The sequence below is a fragment of the Camelus dromedarius genome, chromosome 1 (assembly GCF_036321535.1).
Source record: "Camelus dromedarius isolate mCamDro1 chromosome 1, mCamDro1.pat, whole genome shotgun sequence".
NCBI lineage: Eukaryota > Metazoa > Chordata > Mammalia > Artiodactyla > Camelidae > Camelus > Camelus dromedarius.
Window position 1 is genome coordinate 48,453,854 of NC_087436.1, and position 27,490 is coordinate 48,481,343.

The 27,490-nt window shown below is 33.6% G+C and overlaps 2 protein-coding genes across 8 annotated transcripts in view; one reads left to right on the forward strand and one right to left on the reverse strand.

The window, feature by feature from the left end:
- Positions 1-15,435, reverse strand: part of AIMP1 (aminoacyl tRNA synthetase complex interacting multifunctional protein 1) — a 34,762-nt gene extending 19,327 nt beyond the window's left edge. Inside the window, exons 1-3 of the mRNA XM_010980669.3 lie at positions 15,208-15,435; positions 4,193-4,326; positions 2,073-2,186 (exon numbers count right to left, since the gene is read on the reverse strand). Of these exons, the coding sequence (XP_010978971.3) occupies positions 2,073-2,186; positions 4,193-4,326; positions 15,208-15,209 (250 nt within the window). The 5' untranslated portion in view covers positions 15,210-15,435. The remainder of the gene's footprint in view (positions 1-2,072; positions 2,187-4,192; positions 4,327-15,207) is intronic.
- A 105-nt stretch (positions 15,436-15,540) lies between these two features.
- TBCK (TBC1 domain containing kinase) overlaps positions 15,541-27,490 on the forward strand; it is a 172,704-nt gene continuing 160,754 nt past the window's right edge. For 4 of the 7 annotated variants that reach the window (XM_031468142.2, XM_064484369.1, XM_064484375.1 and 1 more), the window contains exons 1-2: positions 15,541-15,834; positions 22,610-22,831. In XM_031468142.2, coding sequence (XP_031324002.2) covers positions 22,639-22,831 — 193 coding nt within the window. In that variant the 5' untranslated portion in view covers positions 15,541-15,834; positions 22,610-22,638. Of the gene's footprint in view, positions 15,839-19,990; positions 20,208-20,837; positions 21,206-22,609; positions 22,832-27,490 lie in introns of those variants that run through there. The other 3 variants (XM_031468145.2, XM_031468156.2, XM_064484361.1) reach the window with 3 other exon arrangements.

The window sequence follows — 27,490 nt, forward strand, 5'->3', positions numbered from 1 at the left end:
CAGAATTGCCAGCTCATATGGTAAAATATGAACTCTTTTTAAAACAGAAATTCATTGTATTTGAGTATCAAGTCTCTACTATCTGAGATTATAAAAAGGCTGCCAAGAAATTATGTATATTTTAACCATGATAAAAGAATGCATCATTTTCACTTAATCACTAACAACTAAACTGAGAAAATTATAGGTAACAACAATTTTAGCTAATATTTATTATGAACTTACTAAGTCCTAGACACTTTTCAAAATGCTTTATATGAATTAACTCTTGCAATTCTCATAAATACCCTACATGGTAAGTTCTATTCATATCCATTTACAGATGATCAACCTGAGCCAAACAGAAGACACAGGCCCTTCATACACACAGTGAGTAGGGAAGTAAGAATTTATACCCAGGCTGTCTGTCTCCAGAGACTATACCCTCATGGTTTAGCAACATGGCATGTTTTTCACTCAGGTTTTCTTTTAAACTGAACAATCAACTGGAAAGATGTTTTAATAATAGTCATTTCTATATCAGAATTAATGGAGAGACAATAGCATCACTTGTCCATAATTCTATTTCAAAAAACAACTTTTTAAAGAAGCAAAGAAAACTGCTTCAGCAATGTTAAAAACATTTTCATAGCCTAGTGAACATACAAAAATATAATCTTGTGAGGGATTTTGATATGGCTGACATTCCGGCCAATATTCAGATCACTTTTCTGAGGTACTTTTTAAGTTCCTTGGAGGCTATTGCTTCTTTTAGTAATGTGACCCTCCATCCATTCCTATTTTATGTTTCACCATCAGACAGGAATTCAGCACTTTAATTCAAGCTGTTGGTTTGTTTTAGCATTTCATTAATAAGATGAGAATTTAAAAGTTTAATGTTTACAGGGCAATCTTCTAGAGCTAGAAGAAATGACAAGAAGTTTTACATTGCTAATATTTTAGTTGTTTATTTAATTCTATACCTATATTCCAAACCCTCTAATCTTGAGAAACATCAATTAGCCTCAAATTTTCCACTGACAAAAAATATTCTCTCCAGTTGATAGTTTTAAATAAATATTATTGATGTTTTTCCTTACTTTCATTTAGCTTACTAAGGGTAGAGTTCACAGTACAGCATTCAAAATAACTTACTGACAGAATAAAGGTCAAAAGAAGTAGTAGTAAGAGAGGTTTCCCTATACTTGGGCCTCCTTAATTCACCTAGGAAATATTTTCTCCAATACAATCAAATGCCTTCCTATGTGGTACTTTGAAATTATAATAGAATTATTATTACTATTAATGTTATTTTATAATAATGTAAATTTAGCTAGACACCTTTAAAATAATTTAAAAAAATATAATTTTATTTACAACATAATAGCTGAAATGATAATTACCTGCTGGCTTGGATAACTTATAGATAGTATTTAATTTCAGGCAAATTACTATACATCTCTCAGCTTCAATGTATAAAACAAGGACATTTATGTACAAATAATTTTAAGGATAAAATGTGTATGTATGAAGCACTTGGCACACAGTGCTTGGTATACAGAAAAACTTAATAAATGCTAATTAAGTATTATTATGGCTTACAACTATTCACTAGGGAACAGTGATGATCAAGTTGAAGTATAGTACAGAGATTAAAAACAGGTTTCTTATAAAATATATAAACAACAAGTTTCTACTGTATAGCACAGGGAACTATATTCAATATCTTATAATAACTTATGGTGAAAAAGAATACGAAAGCAAATATATGTATGTTCATGTATGACGGAAGCATTATGCTATACGCTAGAAACTGACACAACATTGTAAACTGACTATACTTCAATAAAAATATATATACCAAAAAAAAAAAGCATAGGTTTCTGAAGCCCAGCTTTGATACTTTTTGCATGATCTCAGGCAAGATCATTTGCCTTTTCTAAGTCTCTTCAATCTCGGAGGATGAATGCATGAGAAGGCTGCTGTGGGGATAAGATGAGCAACCAAGTATAAAACCTAACTTAATAAACAATAAATGATATACTACTTATTATTATAAATTAAAACAACCTATCATTTCCACATTTAATCACCTCCATTTTGAATTTCTGCCTTAATTAGCTCCTGTTTCAATTCTTCAATTTCTTTCTTCAATTTGGCATTTTCAACTCGAAGTTTCTTCTCTTCTCTCAAAGTTGCCTGCAAAACTGAGATCAAAAACATCCATATAAGATAGATACAGCAGTGCTTTCCAAATGGTTTCTTATGAATACTACTTGAAAACAGCATAGCCAGTATAAACATAGCTCATAACCAAATGTTTGGCCAGTTCCTTTACATCAGTTTAGTATTTATTAAAACAACATATTTAAAAGAGAGAGAAAAAGGGAGAAAATCTGTGAAAAGGTTTTGTTAACCAATCATTTTCCTAGCTTTTATAAAGATGCTTATGACAACTTAAATTCAGAGTGTCAGTAACATTAACTGCAAGAAACAAAGACAAATATTAGATATACTAATTTTTAAAAAACATTTTTGAGATCTAATGATACCAAACAATAAAAAATTATTCTCATTTATTCCTTTTTAGTCATTACCTTGTAAAAGGAGCTAAATAATCTTTTACTCCTAATGTCACAGAAGTTGAGCTGGTCAAACATTTAATGAATGAAATTAACTCCAAAGATTTGCTCAATATATAATATGTGTTAAAGGTGAGCAACAGGGTATATAGAAATATTAAAAAAAAAAAAAAGTTACTCTCAGTGGGGTTGGTACTGCTCCCTAGATGGGATTTTGAAAATCTGTGGTAGCATTTTGATTGTCACAAATATTACTGGCATTTGTTGGAGAGGGGTCAGGGATGCCAGATGTCCTGCAATATACTTGATACTCCTGCAAAATGAACAGTCATCTCACATCCTACAGGATATTGCAGTGACTTACTGTATATTTGTATAAGTGAAAATCTTGTTAATTATTTGAGCCTAGATCCTAACCATTTTTTATATATAAGCATGAAATATTCTTAAATGTTTTCATTATACTCTGAATTTTCTAGGAATCAAGTACCATGTAAATTAAGAAGAGACAGTACTTTGTTTTGTTCAGGAGCTTTACCTAAAGAATCATTGGTCATTCCAAGTAAGTCAAAAACATGACTGCAGGCTGCTTCTCGTATCTGAATTGCCTACACTAAGGCAGACTATATCAGTCTATATCAATCAGTGTTATACCTGTAGCATTCCTGGTGATTCCACATATCTGAACCATATAGCATATGACCTTCATATGTCTGGGAGTATAGTCCTACCTAAGTATTTACTTACTGAAATACATATTTTATTATTACTATTTACAAATTACTTTCTTAAAAGAATTTAAAAATTCTTCTGTATATTACATCCATCTCTATATTATATATCTTCTTATTAATGGGAAGAAATATTAAGAGTTTTAAGTAATAAGAAAGCACTTAAAATTTTAAGAAAAATACTTATAAAAACATTATAAAAAAAGAAATAATTAAAACAGTATTTAAAATTAAGAAAAAAACTGATAAAGGGAAAAATCTGGGGAGAGTAAATGTAGGATTCTATAAGCCAATCAGTTTTATGTAGCAGAGAAAAGCATTTATTTCTGTAAGTGATGGTAAAAGATTTTAGAATTTTCATTACATTAACATTGGCTACTGAGAAATAAATTACAGTTAAACAAACAAAACAAAAGTCAACCTACATTCTAAAAGCAGAAATTCATATTGGATATTTTTGTACATATCATAGCAATCTCTAAGCAAAACTAAAGTATTGGAAAAATAGTCATTTCATAAAATGTTTTAGCAGAGAGTAATGTGAAAGTATATATTTTCTTCTATACAAGATTAGAGAATATGTTTTAGTTCATACTTGATTTTACCCAATTTCCTCATTTTTCATCTCTAATTCTATACCAATTTATTTTAAATATTAATTTTCCTTTAGTAGTCTTGAAGTAATACATTGTTTTCTCTAAATATCATACATTCACTTACCCTAATTCTAACTTACCTTAATCCTAGTATATCATTTCACTCAAAATTATTATTAAAGGAATATAAAAGTTATCAATAAGATTGTGAAGTAATAATGTATGTGTAAAAACATTTTTTTCTGCTCTGTCAATTTATGAATTCATTTTTGAGTATCCTCTTAGAAAATTTAAATTTTCTTACTTGCTTTCTCCTTAAGAAGAGCAACTTGCTGCTTAAGATATTCAATAATTTGATCTGCCTCTGCACCCTTCTGTTCCAGTCTCTTCAGGACAGCATCACTGGTTGCCATTTTTGCAAAGAAACGGCAGAAAATCCTAAGTGAAAAAATAAAAGTGATAAATTATACTGTAGAAGGAATAAATTTATTGTATAGGACACCATGAACAAGCAGTCTGAAATGAAAAGCATTTTCTACTGTAACAGAACAATGAAAAACATTTTTCCTACGTAGAGCAACAGACCAAACAGAAGGCAAAAATATTAATAGGTTAATTTCTCATTCTGTTTGGAAAAGAAAATTGATTTTTTTCTAAAAAGCAGAAAACATGCTATTTAACCATATTTTAGGCTGGAAAGCTTTAAAGAAAGCTTTAAAACACTGCAGACTATTATGACATAAGATGGGAACGCTAAGGGAAAAAATAACAATAACTTCAACTAAGGGATAACCGAGCACCACGACGGGGTTCCAAAGTAAAAAGAATTGCTTTCTTTCTTTCTATGTTTCTTTTGTATATTGGATATTTCTACTGTTTATTTAATTATGTACAAATTTAAGGAAAAATAGGTAAATTAGGGAGGCCAAACAAATATTAAAAGAAAAAGGTCAACAATTTGGAAAACATCCATATTATTCATACACCTACTCAAATAATGTCAGTATCATACTGTATCCTATGTAAAAGAAATTAGAATAAGAATTTTAACTTTAAACTAATTCATAGAACTTAGAAAAAAATTATCAATGTGCAGAAAAATGCATATAAGCAAATATCCTGAGATTAATTCATCATACTTAAGTTCAAACTGCCAAATATTAAGAAAAATAGTCACACTGACAAAAGACAAGGTTAATCATTAACAATACTATGAATTGCTCTTTTTTACCTAATTTAACATCAATTTATAATTCAAACTGTGACATAAGCACTTCTGAAATAATTCTGATTTTAAATGATGCACACTCAATAAATGGTAAATTTCTTTCATAAAGAAAAAATTGGCTAATAATGGACAAATAATACAAATTTCAACTAGGCAATAACCATCTTATACAAAGAACACTTAAATGTTTGCTTTTTTTATAAAAAGAAAACCAACCCTCAAAATACTTCATGCTAAAATTGACAATTTATGATATGAAAGCAATTTTTTAATCCTATGAAAATAAAGTTGCTAGTAAATGAAGAAAATATAAATGGGGGATTAATCTGGAATAAGCTCCTTTTCTACAAGCACTGTTACTTAATTGTTTAGAAAAATACAGAGCAAAAAAGAAAAAAGGTATAAAAAAATTGAAAATGAAGATATCACCTTTTAAATTCTGCCAATTTTTTACGAAAAGTGAATACAGGATGCCCTGTTGTGCCTCAAATGTCTGCAAAGCCAGAATTTTAGAGAAAAATACAGATGGACATATGATAAGTGTTAAAGTAAAAAAGCTATGCTCTTCTCAACCTTTAATATACTAGTTATAGCATTCTTTCAGTTTGACATCTATTTTACTCTAATAGTAATGATCAAATACATTCAAAAGGTGAAATATAGCTATCAAAAACAAGTAAAATAATGAGTATTTGATTTGGCATAATTTGTAACTTTTAATTTCCTGGCAAAGAAAATTTTAATGAGTAATACTAAGATGAATATGAAATGAGTGATATACTTTGAAAAAAGCCCTAATAAACTTGTATCTAAACTGATATGAAACAAACAGATTTAAGTATAAAATAGTTCTCATGAATTCCACAGTAGGCCCAGAAATTAATCTCACAAATACCAGCTAAGTTGCTTATAAAGCAAAACATGAAACTCTTATCCTGACTCACATAAAAAGCTTCAAAACAAAGATTAACGATAATTTGCAAAAATAAAGATTACACATCCTAGCCTAAGAGAAAAAAATACATAATTTTACTGAGGTAAACCTATTAACTACCTGGAAAATACAGTTGCAAAAAAGAGTGAACTAAAATTTGACTTTTTAAACACGTATTAAAGCACAGGTGTAAGTTCAGGAAGAGAGAATGCCATGTTTCAAAACACAGAAACACAAATGAGCTGAACATATAAAGATATGTACACATAAGAGGAAACAATGCGATAAGTGAGAAAACAGAGTAATCCTCAAAATCTTTGTTATCTAATAGTGTAAAGAGATTAGGAAATGTAAATGAAAAGACTGCCATCTCAGTGAAACCAAAATATTATTATCACAAACTAAAAACACAAAAAGAATTACAGCTGGTTAAGATCAGGTAATAATTCATTTGGTAGGAGATGGTATAATGTTCAGCTTTAAACATTTTTATGAGTAAATCCACATGACAGTTTTTTCCAATAAAATGTTCAACATAAAACATACCTTACCCACATAGTTAGTAAAATATGTTAGTAACAGAGAGAAATGATAATGGAAAAGACAAATATAGGCCATAAAGTCTTAAAATACCAAGAATAGTGAGGGATGACAGTGATCCTACTCAACCATTCACATATAAAATAATTATGGATGATAGTAGAAACCATCTCGAATTTCCTGTTAGCTATTACTAGGTAATAGTAATACCTAATTTTTCTTTAGTAGCTGCCAGGTCCTGTTCTAAGCAGTTCATAATATTAACCTATTTAATCAACACACAACCATGAGGTACATACTATTATCACTCCTTCTCCTTATATAGAACATTGAGAACTTACTACAAGAGTAATAAGAGAAAAGCAATTTAATAAAAAGAACATGGACCTGTAAATCACACAGACCTTGGATCAAATCCTATCCTTTGCTTCTCTGTGACTTGACAGTTGTGTGACCTTCAACAACTTACTTAATCTTTCTGAGCCTGTTTTATTTACAAAATTGAGATAATTTTTTTCTTTTTTCAGTTCTATTAGGTAGATTACTGTTTGACTACACATATTCATTCTATTGCATGTAAGTACATATATACAATATACTGCACAATTTTAAGTTTAATATATGTACTGATCATTGTTTCTAAGAACAGATTAGAGCTTTAGCTTTTAAACTTACATAGTCATTAAAGGAATAAAGCCAGATACAAAATAAGAATCAACAGAATGCGGTAATCCAATCATAAAGGACAGTCAAATGTGCTTACACATATTCAAGAAATCAATCATCTAAGTTATAAATAAGTAGTTCATTTGTGTCCTTTTTAAGATTCCACATATAAGTGATATCATATGGCATTTTTCTTTCTCTTTCCAGCCCACTTCACTTAGAATGACGATCTCCAGGTCCATTCATGTTGCTGCAAATGGCATTGTTTTATTCTTTTTTTATGGCTGAGTAGTACTCCATTGTATATATGTACCACATCTTCTTTATCCGTCATCTGTTGATGGACATTTTCAGTCATCTGTTGATGGACATTTGGGATGTTTCAATGTCTTGGCTATCGTAAACAGTGCTGTTATGAACACCGGGGTGCGCGTGTCTTTTTGAACTTTATTTTCCTCCAGGTATATATGCCCAGGAGTGGGATTGCTGGATCATATGGTAAGTCTATTTTTTGTTTTTTAAGGAACCTCCATACTGTCCTCCATAGTGGCTGTACCAATCTACACTCCCACCAACAGTGAATGAGGGTTTCCTTTTCTCCACACCCTCTCCAGCATCTATCAATTGTAGACTTTTTAATGATAGCCATTCTGGCTGGTGTGAAGTGATATCTCATTGTAGTTTTGATCTGCATTTCTCTGACAATTAGCAATGCTGAACATTTTTTCATGTGTCTATTGGTCATTTGTATGTCTTCATTAGAGAACTGCTTGTTTAGGTCTTCTGCCCATTTTTGGATTGGGTTGCTTGGTTTTTTTTGGTATTAAGGTGTATGAGCTGTTTGCATATTTTGGAAATTAGTCCCTTGTCAGTCGCATCATTTACAAATATTTTCTCCCATTCTGTAGGTTGTCTTTTCATTTTGTTGATGGTATCCTTAGTTGTGCAAAAGCTTTTAAGTTTAATTAGATCCCATTTGTTTACTTTTGCTTTTATTGCCATTACTCCAGGAGCTGGTCCAAAAAATACATTGCTGTGATTTATGTCTGAGATTGTTCTGCCTATGTTTTCCTCTAGGAGTTTTATAGTATCTGGTCTTACATATAGGTCTTTAATCCATACAAAATGGAGATAATTTTATATATTGAAACTGTGCCCCATAGAGTTAAAGGAAGTTGATAACTAAAAGAAATTCTTGAGCTTGTCTTACAGAACAGCAGATAAGGGAACAGCTTGTTAAAACTCCTTTGCTTATAAACTGCTTTCATTGACTATACTCACTTTAGTTATTTTTTTCTTTTTCTCTCTTTAACTGCATATCCTTCCCACTTCACACAGCCCAGTTGTTTTACAGAATCTTGGAGTCAGCTCAGTGGGACCCACCAACCCTAAAACTGGGCCTGCACAGGTGTCTGAAGAATGGTGTCTAGAAATCAGAGGGCTGACAAACTCCACCCTTGGATCATGTTAAGTGCCTTCATTTTCAATATGCTGAAACGTAACCCAGATAAGCCTGCACAGAACACTGATTGCCTAACCTTTATCCCTACCTCCAATCAGCTTTCCCCATCCCCATGCCTAAGACCACCCTGCTTATCCCATAAACATCCCAACCCTCTTGCCTTGAGGGAGGCAAATCTGAGACTTATTCTCCCCTCTTCCGGCTTGGCTATCTTGTGAATAAACTCCTTCTTGGCTATAAACCTTGTCACCTCAGCCTTTGGCTTGCTACTCACTGGGCAAATAGACCTGGTTCAGTAACAATATCTCAGAGTTTACATAGGGCAAAATGAGATACCATAAATAATACTTGGCAAGATTTTTCGTACATATCTAACTTACTATACGTCAAGTACCGAACAAAATTGGGAGAACAACAACAACAAAAAACCAGGATATACATAATTCTAACCTTCAAGAAGCTCACAGTATAGTGGGTTACATAATGGCAAGATATTTTCTATATCCTTAGGAATGATTTTTATGATTTCTTAAGAGTGAAAAATATAATAAATAATAAAAATACAAATTATAGATATTGATGTTAAAAATATACTTAGATAATTTGGCTAAGCCAAACACTAATTTCTTTTACTATGGTATATAATAGTATACAGTCCATGGGGGTGATATTAATATATTTACATTAATTCTAAATTTCTGAGGACTCGTATAACAGTTCTCAGCTCTAGCTCAGAAGACAAAGCAATCCAGAATGGAGTGTACATACCATTTTATCAGAGGCACACAACTAGCCAAGAATATCAAGAAAAAATTGCTTTATGAGAATGATGTAAATTGTTCTGGTTTAAGAGAAAAAAGAAAAATTCACTGAATGCTTTCTGCTCAGTGTTGCTGTGAACCTAAAACTACTATCTTAAAATTAATCTATTAAAAAAAGTCACTTAACCACAAACTCAAGATCATGTGAATTTGAAACTTAAAAATGCTCTGCATTCTAATTACTTATAAATAAAGTCTTCAGTTGGTTACTTAATAATTAATAATATTCCAAGTTTCCATAAATCATCACTCATAATACTTATCACATAATGATGTATTAGGTTACTTTTAACTATTTTACCTACCACAATATCAATGACAATTCCACTACAAAGGAAGCCTCATTAAAAGAGGAAAGCAAATATCTTTTGCTAATACAATCATTTCTCTGGCAATAATTAAGTTTTCTTGGCAAAGCAAATCTTAGGAATGACTAGAAAACATACCAGCTATTAACAAGTGTCTACTTTTTCTCTATTCCTAGATAATCATTTTCTTGGCAATATTATTCATGTGCCAATATTATAATATGTCTTATGAGATACTCTGGATTAACTTCTAATTGGGTCTATATGTTGACAAAAACTTTCTCAAATGCCAAGAACTATTTATTGTTCTTAGAATTAGAAGCTCTGGAAACAGGTTTTCTAGTACTTGTTAATTAACTGTCATTTAAACTTTCTAAAAGTATAACTAGAATGCATAAGTTCATGTCAATGTTTTCTTCTAATACACAGATGATTGACAGCACTGGCAGAAGAGCATAGTTTTTTTAAAAAGTACTAACAGCCAAAAAAATCTTGGTTGAATCACATTCCTAGGCTGTGTGACCTTGGTAAAGTTACTTTACTTCTCTATGCTTCATTTTCTTACTTATAAAATAAAGATATTTTCACCTGATTTCACTTCCTACTTTCTTGGCATCATCTTTTAGGGCTTCTTTTTCTTGACTTTTCCCTTTAATGTCAATGTTCTTGAGGGTTGGTCCTGAACTCTAGTCTCTTTTAGGGATTATAAACTGTCACCACACAGATCAGGGGGGTCTTTGTGTTCCAGAGTTTACAGTATTTGCAACAACGGAATGTGCAAGCAAAGCAAAACAGACATCACCATTCCTTGTAAGTCCATTTATGTCACCTGTCAGGGTCCTATAAACTTAAGTTTATGTTCCCAATTTTACTTATGGTCCCTGATTTTGGTCCATGTACCAGGTTTATAGTAGAGAGCAAAATTAAACATGTTGTTTGTATTAGCTTTTGACAAATGAGGGAAACAGAAAACTGGAAAAATATTTTTTAAAGAGGTTATGTTTAGGACAATAGTGCTATTTTAACAACATTGTTGCTTAAAGCTCAGACAAATATTTTACCATTCAACCCAGAGCTCATTTCATTACTGTGTGCCAACTACTCCACAGTGATTTTCAATTTTACATTGAGTTATCTGCCAAATTTCAAAACTTTAAGATTCCTTAGTCTTCTCAGAGCTTTTAATTTGCTAATATACATAGAGTTTCTCACAGATGATAATGTTAACAATAATAACAGGCAACATTTGGAGAGCATTTATTATGAGCTGACTAAATGCTTTACATAGATCATCTATGAATACTGTAATTATCTCCATTACAGAGAAGAAAACTTGAGAATTAAAATTAATTTGCCTAAGGTCATATGGCTAGCTAGTAAATGATTGAAACTTAGGTCTGTCTGATTCTGGACTTCCTTCTTTTAATGCCCAAGCTATAATTTCTGTAAAGGATATAATTATGAAGCATTTCCCAAAGTATTTAGCCACAAAATCCTAATAAAGGAATACCTATTAACATTTAATGGAACTAATATTTTCTAAAACAGTTTGAGAATGTTGGCTTAGTCTGTGTCAAAATTAGAAAAAAAAAAAGATTGTGCAGTTAAAACAGATAAAATATTTCATTGTATGCATGGTAATTACAAATACAAAACATTTATAGATAGAAAAAAGGTACACTGAGTATGTTAAACTGTGGATAGTCAGAGTCAAGACATTTTTTTTCTTCTACTAAATTAAAAAAATGATAAATTAAACCTTTTTTAGGATAAAAAGCTTTTGAGAAGTATTACCTAAAATATTCTGCTCTTCCACATTAATTTTGTTCTTTTCAACATAATCACCATATTTCATCAAACCTAAAAGCCACAATAAGATGCCTCTAATCATAGAATCATGTGATGCTGATTTTACCACATACATGCATTTAGACTATATCTTAATCACTGAAACATACACATAAAAGATTACTTCTGAGATTCCTATCATTTCTAAATGGCTTCCCATTACCTCAGCAATCTCCTCAGTAGTCTTCCCTACTCTGATTTTAAATTGCCAGTAATTTCTTTAACTAACAAGTCCCCTACCCTAGGCTCTCAATGTTAGGAACCAAATACTTATAAAACTATTGCTTTGAAATGGAAGTCTTAAGTGCAAATTTTCATTTTTTCCGTTACAGTATAGAGACCTCTATAAAAAATATGGAATTATTTCTCTACTCCCAAAATATCTGAATTTACTGTTTCAGAATTGCAATTAGATAAAAATTTATATTCTTCTTAGACACTCTAAGTACTGCATTTCATCAAATCTAAGATGCTATCAATTGTAAAACAGCTCTGGTCATAAGATGCTGTATTATTTTACATATCATTAAGAAAAAAACTATGGCTAATTTAAGTGACCCAAACTATCTTACACTTAGTCACATCCTGTATTATGTATTGAAATGCCTCTTTTAAATTTAGCTCTATTTTAATCTTTTATCACTCTTGTGTTTCGATGTACTTCTGCATACACAAAAACTTGTAATTTCAATGCTAAATGTCTTTCAAAGGATACTTAAAATAGAGACTAAACTCAACAACTATGTACCAACAGTACACATAACTCAACTGATGACAATGTTATCACTTACGACCAAGTTTGCTTAAGTGTGGGCACTGACTATTATGTCACAACTGCTACTCAGTCTGTAGTGATTTTAAACATCAACAGTTATAGAATACCCCACCATTTCAGAGTTGTAACTATGAGAAACCCATGCATACAAGAACTGATAAACTGTAGTTCTTTTAATCATGTTTTCCCTCTCTTTTTCTATATCATCCCTATTTTTACCTTCGAAACTTCTTTCCTCCATTGGTTTTGTAATCTAATTGCCAAATTACCCTATTCTAAGGACATCTTTATTACAGTTCTACACAATGTAGCACTAGGTTAAAACTCCTGCTAGGATTTAAAATGTGTCAAGTCAGAATTTTTAAGAAAGGTTAACAATAAAATTAAATATTTTGAGAACAATACATCCTAGAGACTCTCAAAAAATATACAGCAGTGGCAACCAGCAATAACTCCAGGTGTCTTTCAGTAATCTTTGTCACAATATAGACAGATCTAAAACTATGCTTTTGTGTAAAAGTTCACTTCATTCTTTTTTTTTTTTTAAAGCTTCTGCTCATGGAAGGCATTCAAATTCCAGTTCTGTCACTCATTAATTGTGTGACTTTTTCTTTTAATTTTTAAAAAATTTTAAGTTTTTTTATTGAGGTATAATTGACAAGATAAATTAGTTTCAGATGTACAACATAATGATGCAATATTTGTACACATTGCAAGATGATCACTACAACAGTCCAGTTAACATCCTTCTCCATACAGAGTTACAAAATGTTCTTCCTGTGGTAAAAACCTTCAAGATCTACTCTCCTAGCTATTTTCTAATATGCAATACAGTATTATTACTATAGTCATCATACTGTACATTATATCCCCATGACTTACTCATTTTACAACTGGAAATTTGTATTTATTATTGATTATTATTATTATTTTTTTACTCAGCAGGGAGCCTTTCTCTCCTTTACTATGAGGACACTGGGGATCATAGAGGGTTTAAGGGATGGCAATGAGAAAACATGTATTCCAGACACTACGGCCATTAACACAAAAAAACTTTTTGTCCAGTGATATATACATAAAATGTTTACAGGGTCATGTCCAGGTCTCCCATGACCCTCTTACCAAACAAGGTCATCTTTTACCTGGCTCAGATTTTCTTCAATAGGATTTAACCAAATCTATCCATCCACAGATGACTCACCACTATCTCTCTCCCATGTCTTATCCAAGCACACAGTTAACAACAGTAGCCACTACTTTAATGTGCCAGGCACATTACATACATTGTCATTTAATCTTTACAACCAACATTTCCAGTTTATAGATAAACTCAGAGAAGTTATAGGAGTTGTCTAAGTCCATATGAATATTAAATGGTAAAGCTATGGTTTTAACTTGTGTTTGTCAGTCCAAAACTCACACTACAAGTCATTTTTAGTCTTTCCAAAACCTAATTAAAGAAAATTAACTCACCATCCTTTAATATTCTTGTATATCTAAATTGAGAGCACTAAGAATCTGACTGGCCATTTCCTACCACCCCTAGTCAAGCCACCATCGTGTCTCCTCTGGAATTCCATAAAAGCCTCCTAACTGGTCTTTCTTCCACCCTATTCCCTTCAGTTTATTCTTGAGAGCAGCCAGAGAGATCTTTTAAACTAGGAAGTCAGATTATACCACCCCACTGCTCAAAACACACCAAAGGCTTAGATGCCCTCAAGATCCTCCATAGCCAGTTCCTGCTCTCTGATTCTCCAGTTCTTACCCCTTCACTCAGCTCTGATCTATAGACTTCCTTGTTGTTTCCTTGCTGTTCAGAAAACTTTCTACTTCATTGCCTTTGCAATGTCTGGTCCCTCTGCCTGACTGCACTTCCCTTTAATTCTCCTGCTTCTGCCAGGTCTTTACTCAAGTCATCTTTTCACTGAAACCGTTCCTGGCCACACTAAAATTTCAACTTATATCCTCCTTCCCTGCTTTCCTTTCAGCACTCATTACGACCTAAGATGTGCTCTATTTTTCTTAACTTTGTTTAGAATGCGTCTTCCTCAATAAAATGTGAACTACAGAGACAGGAATTTTTGTCTTGTTTTGTCCTGTTTTTGTCCTTGTTTTGTTCATTGCTTTTTACCAATGCCTAAAATAGTGCTTGGAACATATGGTGGAAGCTTAATAACTACTTATGGAATGAATGAAATCCTGTCACCGCCCCAGTTCTCTCTCCCTCTCTCTCTCACACACACTGTCCTCATTTCTTTCTCTCTCCCTCCCTCTCTCTCACTGCCCCAGTTCTCTTTCACACACACCGCCCCAGTTCTCTCTCTCTCTCTCTCTCACCGCCCCCAATTCTCTCTCTCCTCCCCTCACACACACAAACACACCGCCCTCAGTTCTCTCTCTCTCTCCCACTCTCTCTCTCACACACACACTGCCCTCAGTTCGTGTTCTCTCTCCCTCTCTCTCTCTTTCTCTATCTCTCTCGCGCAAGTAAACATGCCTGTGTGTATCTTTTCCCTTAACATCCTTTGCCTCGGCCCCGCACCCCATTTCTCAAACTTGGCTCCTTTAAAAGGTCCCAAGGTCTTCTCTACTTCCTCGTGCCAAGATCCGTGCTCGTGTGAGCAGACTTCCCACTAGTACCCGCAAGCCAGGTCCTACTTCCCAAGGCAAGCATAGGAAAGGGGACCCCTACGATTGCAATCCGCCTACCCCACGACCCTCTGAGGACATCACTCACATGAATCGGTGGCCGTGGGGACTTCAGCAGCCCCTGCCCGGAGCAGGTAGAAACAGCCTCCTGCTCACGACGGCAGTGAGAAAGGACCTAATGGGGTGTCCCCGCTAAATGCCGGAGCGTTCCACAGATTTAACTCCAAATTCTGTGGTCCTTTTCCTGTGCGCAACCACACTATCCTCCCCGTCGTCCATTCCCTCAGCCAATAACGCCAACCCTTCTGCACCTCTTCTTCTGTCGCTGCATTTTGTCGCCAGTTTGGGCAAAGGGCAAGACGCCAGACCTCGGGGTCTTTCCTTACAGTTCCGTCGCGGAGGCTGTGAGGTCAGAGGAAACGGCCAGGCCGAGCAGAGCGAGCGGGGGTAGCTGGGAGCTGTCAGTGAAGAGCGCCGGGCTCGCGCTGCTGGCCTGATTCCGAGCTGGCAACTCCGGCCGACTTAGCTCGCGGGCAAAGGGCGATCTCCGAGCACCCAGCGCTCCCGGAGCGGCCCCTTTTGTAGAAGCAGCTGAAATGCAGGCCCTGGTGCACTAAGCAGTAGCGGCAACACGAGCCACAGCGACAGCGCTGGGGCCTTGTGTAGAAGCTCCATCCCCTTGTCTTTGTGTCCGCCTGCGTCCCCAGACCCAGAGGCAGGTATTTGGGTTCCCCAGTTTTGTGTCGTAGTGGGTGGGGCTGGTGGGAGGTAGAGGAAGGTCAGATGCAGAGAGCGGCCCAGCGCTTCCGCCTTGAGTGATAGAGCCAACCAGTGCTGATGCAGGCTGCTGAGTACCGTCTCCATCCCTCCCTACAGCCCGCCTTCCTTGTACACAGATGAGTGCTTTGGAAACTGTAGGCAGCTCTTCGGAAGTAAGCACTGTCTGTTTAAAAGGAAGGTTGAAAGAGGAGCTTTAGAGAATGTGGAATCGGCTCTCCATTACTCAACGTAGATTCGAACTCTTGCTTTGGTTTGTTTCTGATTTTCAAAAGTTAAGTCAGTTGTTGAGATGTGACATTCCCTTGTGCAGTGGAAGAATGTAAAAAAGTGGAAGGAAATTATTTTAGAATTGTTAGTGGTTGCTTTTCAAGGCCCCTTGTCTCTTTATTTGGGAAAGGACAACTTTTTGAGGGAAAGTACGTAAAACTGATGAACTGGTATATTAGCCCATTGAAGAAATGTGTAAACTGTTTTCTTCATAATGAAATAAGCACCTTTTGCCCTATTTTTGACCTTTTTGTCCCTCATTTGAAGCATTTCCACTTCAAGTTCTTTGAGGGTGGATATTGTTCAATGTGATTGGCCCCAAAGTGGAAAAACACCTAACTTAAAATACGAGCTTCAAGATGCTTGTTGAGTGACTGAATTTTCAAAACCATCTGCTTAGTTGCTTTTCCTCAACTAATATCTTACCTCAGCTGTTTTTTTCATTAGCTTTCTTCCACTCACCAAGTGTGATCAAATCTGTGTGTGTGTGTATTTGTTGCATGTGAACCTTTTTGTGTACATCCATCTAAGAGGTATTTGAAGCAGAACACTGATGAAATGTTTTATGCTAACTTGTGTTTTATATTTTTGAATTATTTGCATTTTCTTTATTTGGTTATTTGGTTTTTAGTTGTCTAAGTAATAGAGGCATCTAATTGAAGATCAAATAGGGTGGTCTAGAAGGATCACACAATAAAGTGCAACAGTTCAGTGTCTTCCTTCCTATCCTCAGTCCTGTTACTTCGGAGATAACCACTTTTAACCTTTTTAGTTTTAGACCTGTATGTTGAATAAGAAGTTAAACTGCTAATTCTTTTTTTTTTTTAATTGACTACTTAAGATAGCCTACACCATCCATAGCCTCTTGTCTCCAAATTTTTTAATGGTTATCACAATTTTTAGTTTTCATATTGGTTAGTTTTATAATTCTAAGTAATATATGTAAACGATTTTTTCACATCAACTTTTGAAAATACATATATATGGCTCCTTATTTGATAAAATGAGGAAAGTTGGGACTCTACCTTTTCCTTTACCACTGTAGAAACTACATCCTCTCCCACCTTCCCTTAGATGGAACTTTGCTTATACATTGTCAAGGTTAATAGTAGTTACACTGTATTTCTTAACTGCAGTTGGGGGGGAGGTGGTTTGCTTGCCTTATATGCTGTAAAAACCAGTAAAATGTTACAATATTATGGCTTTGTAAATATTCTTCAGTGCAGAGCCAAGAAGTATGCTGTGATACATTTCCTTCCCAATGTTTTAATTTCATGACCCCTATGCCACACTAAGGAGAAGACTGTAATATTAATGTCAAATTGATTCTTCTTTCTTCCTCTCCAATATCAAAAATTATGCCATAGTTACATGTGCTTTACTGTTTGGATTATATACTTCATATATTTTTGACCCTCCTCTCTTTCACAAGGACTTTTTACTTTCTTTGATGGAAAAAATGCATGTGCTCTGTTTACCATGTCCTCTCATTCTTTGTATGAGAAGCTTCCATTCCATTTCTCTGTTTGAAGACATTCACATTAGAACCCAATTACTTTGTTTGGTTTGAACAGATTGCTTTCTAGTTCTTTTGTACAGCTTCCGTACTGGATTATATTCATTGAATTCTTGAGTAAGATGCATTGTTTCTTAACCCCATATCTTTCATTATTTGGTTTTCTCCTCTATTTTAGCTGTATACATCCTAAAGAAACTTACTCATAACAGGTATATAAATAGGGGTTTGTTTTTAATGTTTGCATGGCTATAAATATTATTTTGCTATTGTGGTTGATAGTTTGGCTGAGAAACAAAATAATGTTTCTTCATATCTTTCAGGGCTTCACCATCTTCTAATGTCCATTGCTGTTCATGAAAACATGAGAATGCCAGTCTGATCTTCATTTAATACCTGAACTATTTGTTTTCTCTCTGAAATGATTAAATTTTTTAGTTATGTTTGATGCTTGAAAATTTGTGATGACATGTCTTGGTGTGAGTTTATTCTCCTTACAACAAACTCATTCAAAGGAGCTAGCGTGGGTTTTTTGTTTTAAATTTCTCAGTGTGTTTTTTTTTTTCTCATTTATTCTCCTTGAAATTAGAAGCCTTTTAAATTTGAAGGTACATATTTCCCTTCAATTGTGGCGAATTTTCTCCTACTCCATCTTTGACAATTTATTCTCCTTTATTTTCTTCTGTTCTCTGTTTTTTGGATAGCCTGTAAGGTGGTTGTTGAATTCTTGGCTTGATTCACTAAGTCTGTTATCTTTTTTTTTTTTAATCTGTTTGCCATTTTGCTCCATGTTCTAAGCAATTGTCTCAGCTTTATTTTCCATCACTTCTATCTAATTTATTTAATGTATTTAATCATGTCATGTATTTAATTTACAAGCATTCATTTTTTAAATTATTCTTTTTTCATATTCTCTTTATTTTGTTTCCCTTATTTATGAAATAAAATTTGCATATATTAAACTGCATTGATTTTAAATGCCAAGTTTGACGAGTTTTGATACACGTAGACAAACATGTGACAACCACCACACCAATCAAGACATGGAACATTTGCACCATTCCAAAAAGTTCCTGTTTCCCTGTCCAGTCCATCCCCCAGCCCAAGGCACTACATTCTCATTTTTTATCACTTTAGTTTAGAACTATAGTTCTGGACCTACATTTAAATACAGCCTTAGAATATGAACTCTTCTGTGTCCACTTCTTCCATCAACATAATATTTTTGACATACATCCATATTTTGGTATGTTTGTTCCTTTTTTTGTCATTTTGAATAGCATTCCGTTGGTTGAACATGCCATAATTTGTTTATCAATTCACTTTTGTGTAGTTTCCATTGCTTCCAGATTGGGCTGTTATGAGTAGAACAGTTACAAACATTCTCATACAAGTATTTTTATAGACAAACATTTTAATTTTGCTTAGGTAGGTACCTAGTAGGAAAGGAATTTCTGAGTCATAAGCTAGGGGTATTTTTAACTTTAGAACAGTTTTCCAGTTTTTCAAAGTTCTTGTGTCATCAGCAGCAGTGTATCAGCTCCAGTTCCACATTTTTCTCAACACTTGGTATTGCCAGTCATTCAAATTTTAGCCATTCTGATAGGTGTGAAATAGTACGTTGTTGTGGTTTTAACTTCCACTTCCCTGATGATTAATGATGTTGAGAACTTTTTCATGTGCTTATTGTCTATTTGTATTCCTCCTTTGTGAAAATATTTGTCTCAGGGTTTTACTTATTTTTGTATTGACTTGTTTTTCTTTTTATTACTGTGTTGTAGACATCTTTGTGTATTCTGAATATAAGTCTGTTATCATGTATACAAACATACATATACATGTTATACATGTATTTAATAAAATGTCACATATATAGGTGTAAATAATATTTTCCTTAATTTTGGCTTGGATTTTTATGTTCTCAAAGGTGACTTTTGATGGGCAATGTTTTTAATTTTGATGAAATCCACTTTATAAGGTTCATCTTTTATGGCTTTTTTAATACTTCCTGAGAAATCTTTCCCTATCCTAAGACTGCAAAAATGTTCTCTTTTTTTAAAAGAAGATTTAGAGTTTTAGCTTTTACAATTAGGTCTATAATCCATCTCAAATTTTTGTGAATGTAGTAGTAGGATTTGAGTTTTTTTCCCATATAGGTATCTTGTTCCAGTACTATTTGCTAAAAATACTGTCCTTTTCCTACTGAATTCCTTGTTGTTGAAATTCTTTTGTTGAAAATCAATTTATTGTATTTAAAATGTTTTTAAAATTGAATTTTTAAAAATTTTATAAAATATTTAGCACATACATATAAATAGAGATATAGACTGTGGAAATTATGGAACATAATAATAATATGAACACCCATTTAACCCATCAATTAAGAACTAGGATATTACTCAAGATTTTTGAAGCTTATGGGTTTTCCCTAATCTCACCCCTGCTTTTCATATAGTAGTAACCCTATCTTCAAGTGTTTTTTTTTTTTAATTCCTTTAGGTTTTGAATATATTCTTACCTCATATGTAAGTATTCCTGAATTATTTACTATTTAGCTTTTCTTGTTTTTAAATTTTCTGGATATTAGTGTAAGTTTTGTGACTTATTTTATACTTAATGTTATATTTCTAGGATTCATCTATGCTGTTAAATGTTGTTATAGTTAGCTTATTTTCCATCCTTTATGCTCTTTCATCAGATGCAGGTACCACACTTTATTTAGCTATTCACCTGTCTTTGGTCATTTAAGTTGTTTCCAGTTGGGAGACAATAGGAACAATACCACTTTGATATTTTTTTGATGTTTCTGCTTGTGTATGTGTGTAGGAGTTTCTGCAGGAGTGGACCAGCAAAATAGTATCACACTGTTTTTCAAAGTGATTGTACCAGTTTGCATTCTATTTCTCGACAACCACCTAACATTACATTCTTAATTTTTACTGTTTCACAGGTGTAAATACTCTTATGGTTTGAATGAAAATTTCTTAAATATTAATGAAGTTGTTTATCTTCTCATATCTATAGGCAACTATTTTTTAATTCTTTCTTGAAATATGTTTTTTCCATACCTCCTATTTTATATAATGAATGTACTATCTTTTCAAAAGTTTCTAAAAATATTAGAGTTGGTTTTGGTTTGGTTTTTTTTTAATGAATTTTTTTCAGTTGACTCAGAGCAGATTTTTTTTTCAGTTTGTTTTATTTTTTGCTTTTTATGCTATAGTCTCTCTTCAACTACCTGATGATTCCTGAACAGTTCATTATTTAAGAGTTAAGAAAGGCTTCCTGGGAGGTTTCCGTATATGGAAAGTCTTGTTGATCGGGTGTACCCTGTTTTAGGATGGCTGGATCGATGGATCTTAACTAGGATCTTACAAATTCCAGAAAAGCAGTTTGCTTTTGTCAGCAGTGCCTATACCAGCTATTTATTGTAATTCTCACACAGTTCTTTTCCCCCCTTTAGGGAAGAGCCTCTCTTTTTTTTGGCTTGAAGCTTAAACAACTGGCCAGTATTGGGGTGCTGGTAAGGAGAGTTGACTCTTCTGTTCTTCAGCCCTTCGGATTATCTTTCTCATTTCAAACGTTCTTCTGACTGCTGTTCACCATTGTTCCTGCCTTCTCTGAATCCAAAGCCTCTGACTCTGAAGAGGCTGACCAAACCTCCTGAGTATGTTATAGGCTGTAGCTTCCTTCTTTCTGTTTCCTGTAGCAGTACTCTTCCATATGCACAGTGCTTTACTGGAGTTTCTTGAAGTCTTTCATTAGCTCCTGGCCTTTTTCTGTCCTCTTCCTTGTTGAGTTTATACATTTGAAAACAGTTCTTTTTAATGTTTTGATGAGGTTTCTGGGCAGACGTATGTGAAAAGCAGTTTATTATCTTGATTTAGAATTCCAGATTTTTATTATGAAAGCTGAGAAGGAAAGAATGCATTGCTTGACCAATGGAATATCTTTTTAGTGAGACACTTGGAAGAGAGAAATATATTTGTTGGGGGACCTTTTCTGTTGTGGTTGCTGTAATGTGATTCAGATTTTGAAGCAAGTTTCTTCATTTCTAAGCTGGGACTCCATTATACAACTCTGGGGCTCCATTTCCATCTGCTGTTAGGATGTCTCAGGATCTATACATAGAACATCTATGTCTAACCTAGAGGTGATAACATCTGTCAAGATCTTAGAGAGGATTAAAACAGAGTACTTGTAAAGCACCTAGCATGAAAACAAAAATTGATTAGTTAATTTAAGTAATATTATAGTGCCTTTTGTTACTTAGTTTAATTTTTAATACTATTATTAGACTTCATTATTTAAAGTTTCTGGTTGGTGTTCTTATTTCCTCTTTCCTGACTTCCCCTACTCTGTGAAAAGGAAAAGTTCTTTATAGTCTGTGGGTTATTCAAGCTTTAGGTAAGGAGAAAAGTCTTATTGGTATGAATATGCAATAACCAACTTTCTTAATTCTTAAAGCTGTCCAGCGTCATTGAAGAGGGAGTGTTCTGTCTTTTCCTTTATTTTTTTTTAAATTTATTTAGTATTATTTTATTCATTATTTTTTAAATTAATCTTTTGGGGGGGAAGAGTTAATTAGGTTTATTCATCTATTTATTTAATGGAGGTACTGGGGCTTGAACCCAGCACCTAGTGCATGCTAGGCATGCACTCTACCACTGAGCTATACCCTCCCCCCTCTTTTCCTTTATATGCCATTGAAAATCATTGATTTTGATTTAGAGCTGCAATATAAATTTATAACTGGGTGATTTTTCCTCTTTGGTATTATCTTGAAATTTTTAACTCTGATATATTTTACTGTGAAGTGTACAGATTGTCATTTTCCTCCAAGTTATGTATAGTTAATAATGTTTAAGGTAAGAAAACACTGGCTTAATGTTTAGTTAATATATCAAAAAATTCTCTCCTTTTCTAGATTATCTTGGAAGATCTAGGACTCAGAAAATGTTTCCCTTGAAAGATGCTGAAATGGGTGCCTTTACCTTCTTTGCCTCTGCTCTGCCACATGATGTTTGTGGAAGCAATGGGCTTCCTCTCACACCAAATTCCATCAAAATTTTAGGGCGTTTTCAAATCCTTAAGACCATCATCCACCCCAGACTGTGCCAGTATGTGGATATCTCTAGGGGAAAGCATGGTGAGTTGTTTTCTCCTACTTTGTGGTCTCTGCTCTGTCACCCTGATTAGGTTATAAAATATATAGCAAACATATAAAGTAATAAGTGTGTGTGTGTAGGTGTGACTTCACCTTTCACTCCAGCCAAACTGAGTCATTTGAGTTTTCCTGACTACATTTAAATGACTCATATTTGTCTGATCTGAGAATCAGAATTTTTGATTTTCTCTTTCAGGGAAACTACCTATCCTGAAACATATTTTTTCACCTCTGTTAAGAAGGAAATGAAAATTCTAATGTTAGAAACTTCAGAATTGTGTATTTGAATGTATTTCATGATTGAAGGTAATCATTTGGACTAAGTTTCTTAGAATGAAAAGAGAGTCACTAATTTTTATTTTTTAGCGCTTTGGAGCTGCATTAGTCTTTTCATATAGGATTCCATTTACAAAAGTTGAACCCTATTGGTTAAAAAGTCAGTATTTCACTAGGAAGATGTTTCCTGCCTTTTTAGTAGTATAGTCAGGTTCTTCCATGTCCCATATCTTAGTCTATTCTGGCTGCTAAAATAAACACCATAAACTGAGTGGCTTATAAACAACAAACATTTCTCACAGTTGTGGAGACTGGGAAGTTTGAGATTAAGGCATCAGCAGATTCTATGTTTGGTGATGCCTGCTTCCTGGTTGACAGCCATCTTCTCATTGTAACCTCACATGCTGGGAGGGTCAAGGGGTTCTCTCAGGCCTCTTTTGTAAGAGCACTGGTCCCATTCATGAGAGCTCCACCCTCCTGATCTAATTACCTCCCAAAGGCCCCACCCCCAAACACCATCACAGTGGGGATTAGGTGTCAACATATGGATTTGGGGCAGACACCAATGTTCAATCTATAGCATCCTTGAAGATCCTTATGGTGGCAATATTTTAATTATTTTAAAATTATTTTTGAAAGCTTAATTGCATGCTGAGGTTCCATTTCCTAAAATTATTTTAAATTCATTTCAGTGACAAAATAAATAACAAAATAACCTGTGAAAGTTTACCCTATATACTTGATTATATTGTACAGTTTTTTTCCCTCTAAAAATGGAATTGTCATGTGTTTCAACCTAAATTAAAGACCCTCAAAAAAAGCAAACTATATTTTCTTTATTGTTTGCTGGAAAAAAGGCTAAGTGATACTTTCAGGTAGTTATTCTGAAAATAGTTATTCTGAAAGTTTTATAGACTTTGAGTAGAAAATGGTTTTTATAATAAATATTATTAATGACTAATATTTATTGAGTGTTTATTATGTATTAGGCAGTATTCTAAGTACTTTACATATTTTTGTAATTAACTTAATCCTTATACCATTACCATGAGGTAGATATTATTCTTCTTCTCATTTTACATATAAGAAAATTAAGGCACAGAGCAATTAAGTAACCCAGGAACTTTTTTTTGGCAAATTTGCTGCTGTTGTTGTTTACAAAAAAAAACAAAAAACAAAAAACTTTTTGCGAAAGTTTTTATTTGATAAATGGTTTCCATGACATTAAACTAAGTTATAGAAATCATTTGGGTTTTTCATATAACCAAATAATTGATAGATACTGTCAATCCCTACATGTCTCAACCACCACCATCCAATTACAAATTCTAAAGAATTTCCACTTGTGGGGGTTGGCCCAGTTCCCAGATCACTCCAAACTTGGCAATATAGTAGAGCCTTATTATCATTTATAGCAGGTGACCGTAATTAGTCTTGTTTTACATCTGCAAATTTTGAGTGTTTCCCGTCTTCCCAAACTCTTATCATTTTATTCAGTTCTTAAAAGTTCTTCATTCTTATATCCTGAAGTGCTACTTACGTCTTTCCACTGTGTCTGGAAGCCTATTTGGAGCATGACTTCACATAACTGGGGTCTTGCCTCTGTCCAGTTTTGCCTAGACTTTCTTTTCATGGAGTAATTGACTCAGTAGTCCTAACTATTTCTTGAGCTTCTTCTTTTCATCCCTTTATGTAAATGAGCCCTTGTAAACACTAAACTAGGAGAAACCTAATGACACAATCCCTCTGGGGAGCACTACTGCTAACTTTGCATAGGAACCTTCTTTTTAGTTATCAGTGTCAGGAACTGATCCCCTTAGGCACTGTTAGACTCTGTAAGTGTTGAAGTGGGCTCAGCCATCTGGGTAGTCCCTTTAGGCCCATCCACCATGTTGCTGGTTCTCTGTTTCCCCTGCTTGCCCTATTCCTAGATCTCAGCGGTCCTCTCTTCTAGGGTAGCATAGGTCATGGATGTATATAACATTTATGTATCTTAAATTTGGCTGGCTGGAATGAAAATATACGTGATTGTAGGAAAGTTAGGGAATTTGCTTTTTTTTTTTTAACTATCAGCAATGTTTATTGTCCTGAAAAGTTATATGCATAAGGAGTAAAAAACTAAATTAGAATAAGTGTTGATATAAAGGTCTGTTTATTCCACAACATCCCAGTTACTTCCATTGCATTTAGCTTGAAAAATTTGAAAAGGCTCTATTGAACAGTCTCCTTAGTGAACAATAACATTTCTCAGTGATGTAATAGCACATGATTTTGGTTTGGACTCTACTTAATAGTCTCCTCAAAGAATTTTGATTTTGGTTCCTTTTCCACCTTTATTCTGTTCTTGCTATGCAGATATCTCACATCTTGTCATTGTTAGTCCCCCACCACCTCACCTTCCCCTTCTTCCTTAGAGTAACATGTGAGGTATGGTCTGCTTTATTAACATTATGTTTTCACATATTAGGTTAGCGCAGAAGTCAGGCTTTCACCTGTGTCCTATAGATCATTCAAAACTAATTCAAGATGATGTTAGTTTCTTGCTAACTCAGCAGGATGATGTATTTAATCTCAAGAATAGTGCACCTTAGAATTTGATAACTTGATTTATTAAAAAAGAAGTTGAGTAAAATATCTTTAAAAGAAAAAAGGCTAATAAAGCATGAAAATACTTAAGTTAAATTTTATCTTTTTCTTTTGAACTTGAAATCTCAGCAGTTTTAGAAGCAGAGTAAGGATTAATAAATGGTAATACATTCCATTCTATTTGGTATTGATTACCCAGAAATGTTTTGGGTTATTGCTAGGGAGATCAACAACAATATTATTTTAAGTAACAGATTTGAAATTTAGGTGGAGAATAATACAATTGTTAAGAACCTATAAAATAATTTATTCTGTATGTCTAGCTACACGTACATTTTAACCTTAGTGTTTTTATCAGCTTAGAGTTCCATTAAAGAAACAGACAAGTAGGAGATAGCTAGCTAGCTAGATTAATTGCTTGGAATTGGTTTCGATGATTGTGAGGGCTGAGTAGGCAAATCTGAAATCCGTAGGGCAGGTCACCAAGGATAAGCTGAAGTTTTAGACAAGAGCTGAAGTCACAGTCTAAGTGCAGTTTCTTCTTCTTTAGAGAAGACTCCATTCTGCTCTTCAGGCTTTTACAGCTGATTGAATCAGGATCACCCAGATTATCTAGGATAATCTTCCTTACATAAAGTAAACTAATTGTAGATTTTAATCATTTATCAAATGCTTTCACAGTAACGCCTAGATTAGTGTTTGAATAACTGGAGACTATAGCCCAGCTATGCTGACTCATAAAACTAACCATCACAGTGACCTAGTAACAGTACTTTTTTATAGGTACAGAATTTTTCTTTATCAGTTTTACTGTATAAATATTTATTTAGATATTTTATTTAAAAGGTGATGAGCTAGTCTCAGTTCTTTCTGTGAATAGCAAAAGAATGATGCAGTAACTATATTCTAGTAACCTTTCATATTATCTTAACACATTCACAATTTATCTCTCTCTAAGTTAAAAAGTTTTTTTTAATCTTTCTTTAGTCCCTCTCCTCATTCCACTACTTTATTGTCTGTTTTGCTTAATACTATACTCTCTTCTATTTCTTAGCTTTGAATTAAAACATACAATTCAGGCTATACATATACTTCAGTGACACTTGGCATTCATCAAATATTTGTTAGAACAAAGATTATTTCACGATTCTGTATGTTCTACTCTTTAAAGTTCATCTTGATATCACATTTGTTCTTTATAAATAATGCCAGTACATTGCTGACTTACATTTGGCATGGTATGATTCCCAAATATTTTTGTCATATTTTATTCTGTGAAACTATGTTGTTTTTATAACAAACAGAAGTTATTTTCAAACAGCAGTCCAGAGTTTCAGGATGAAGACTCTCTAATGATTTTTTTGAAAAAAGTGCTTCATTTTGGAAACTTTGTTTTGGCATATACTCCATTACCTCTGGGAGAATAATTGGTATTCTGCCAAGGATTATGGTTCTGCTGTATTTAAATAATACTTCACAGTTCCATAGGATCCTGAAGCTTTGGCAAACTCTGGTTTATGATCGTTTGAAGGAGTTTCCTAAAGAAGCCTGCTAATTTTTTTTTCTAAATCATTTTAAGCATGACAAATTTTAGGCTAATGCCGAACACTTTGAAAATCTCTCACAGATATGGAGACTTATGAATATCTAATTTAAAATTATTAATTAATGGAGTATATACATTTTAACAATTTCTGATGGTTTTGTTTTACATTAAAATCAGTGCTATTGAGGTATTGTTATGCCTAGTTTACAACACTGGCAGATACTTTTCCACAC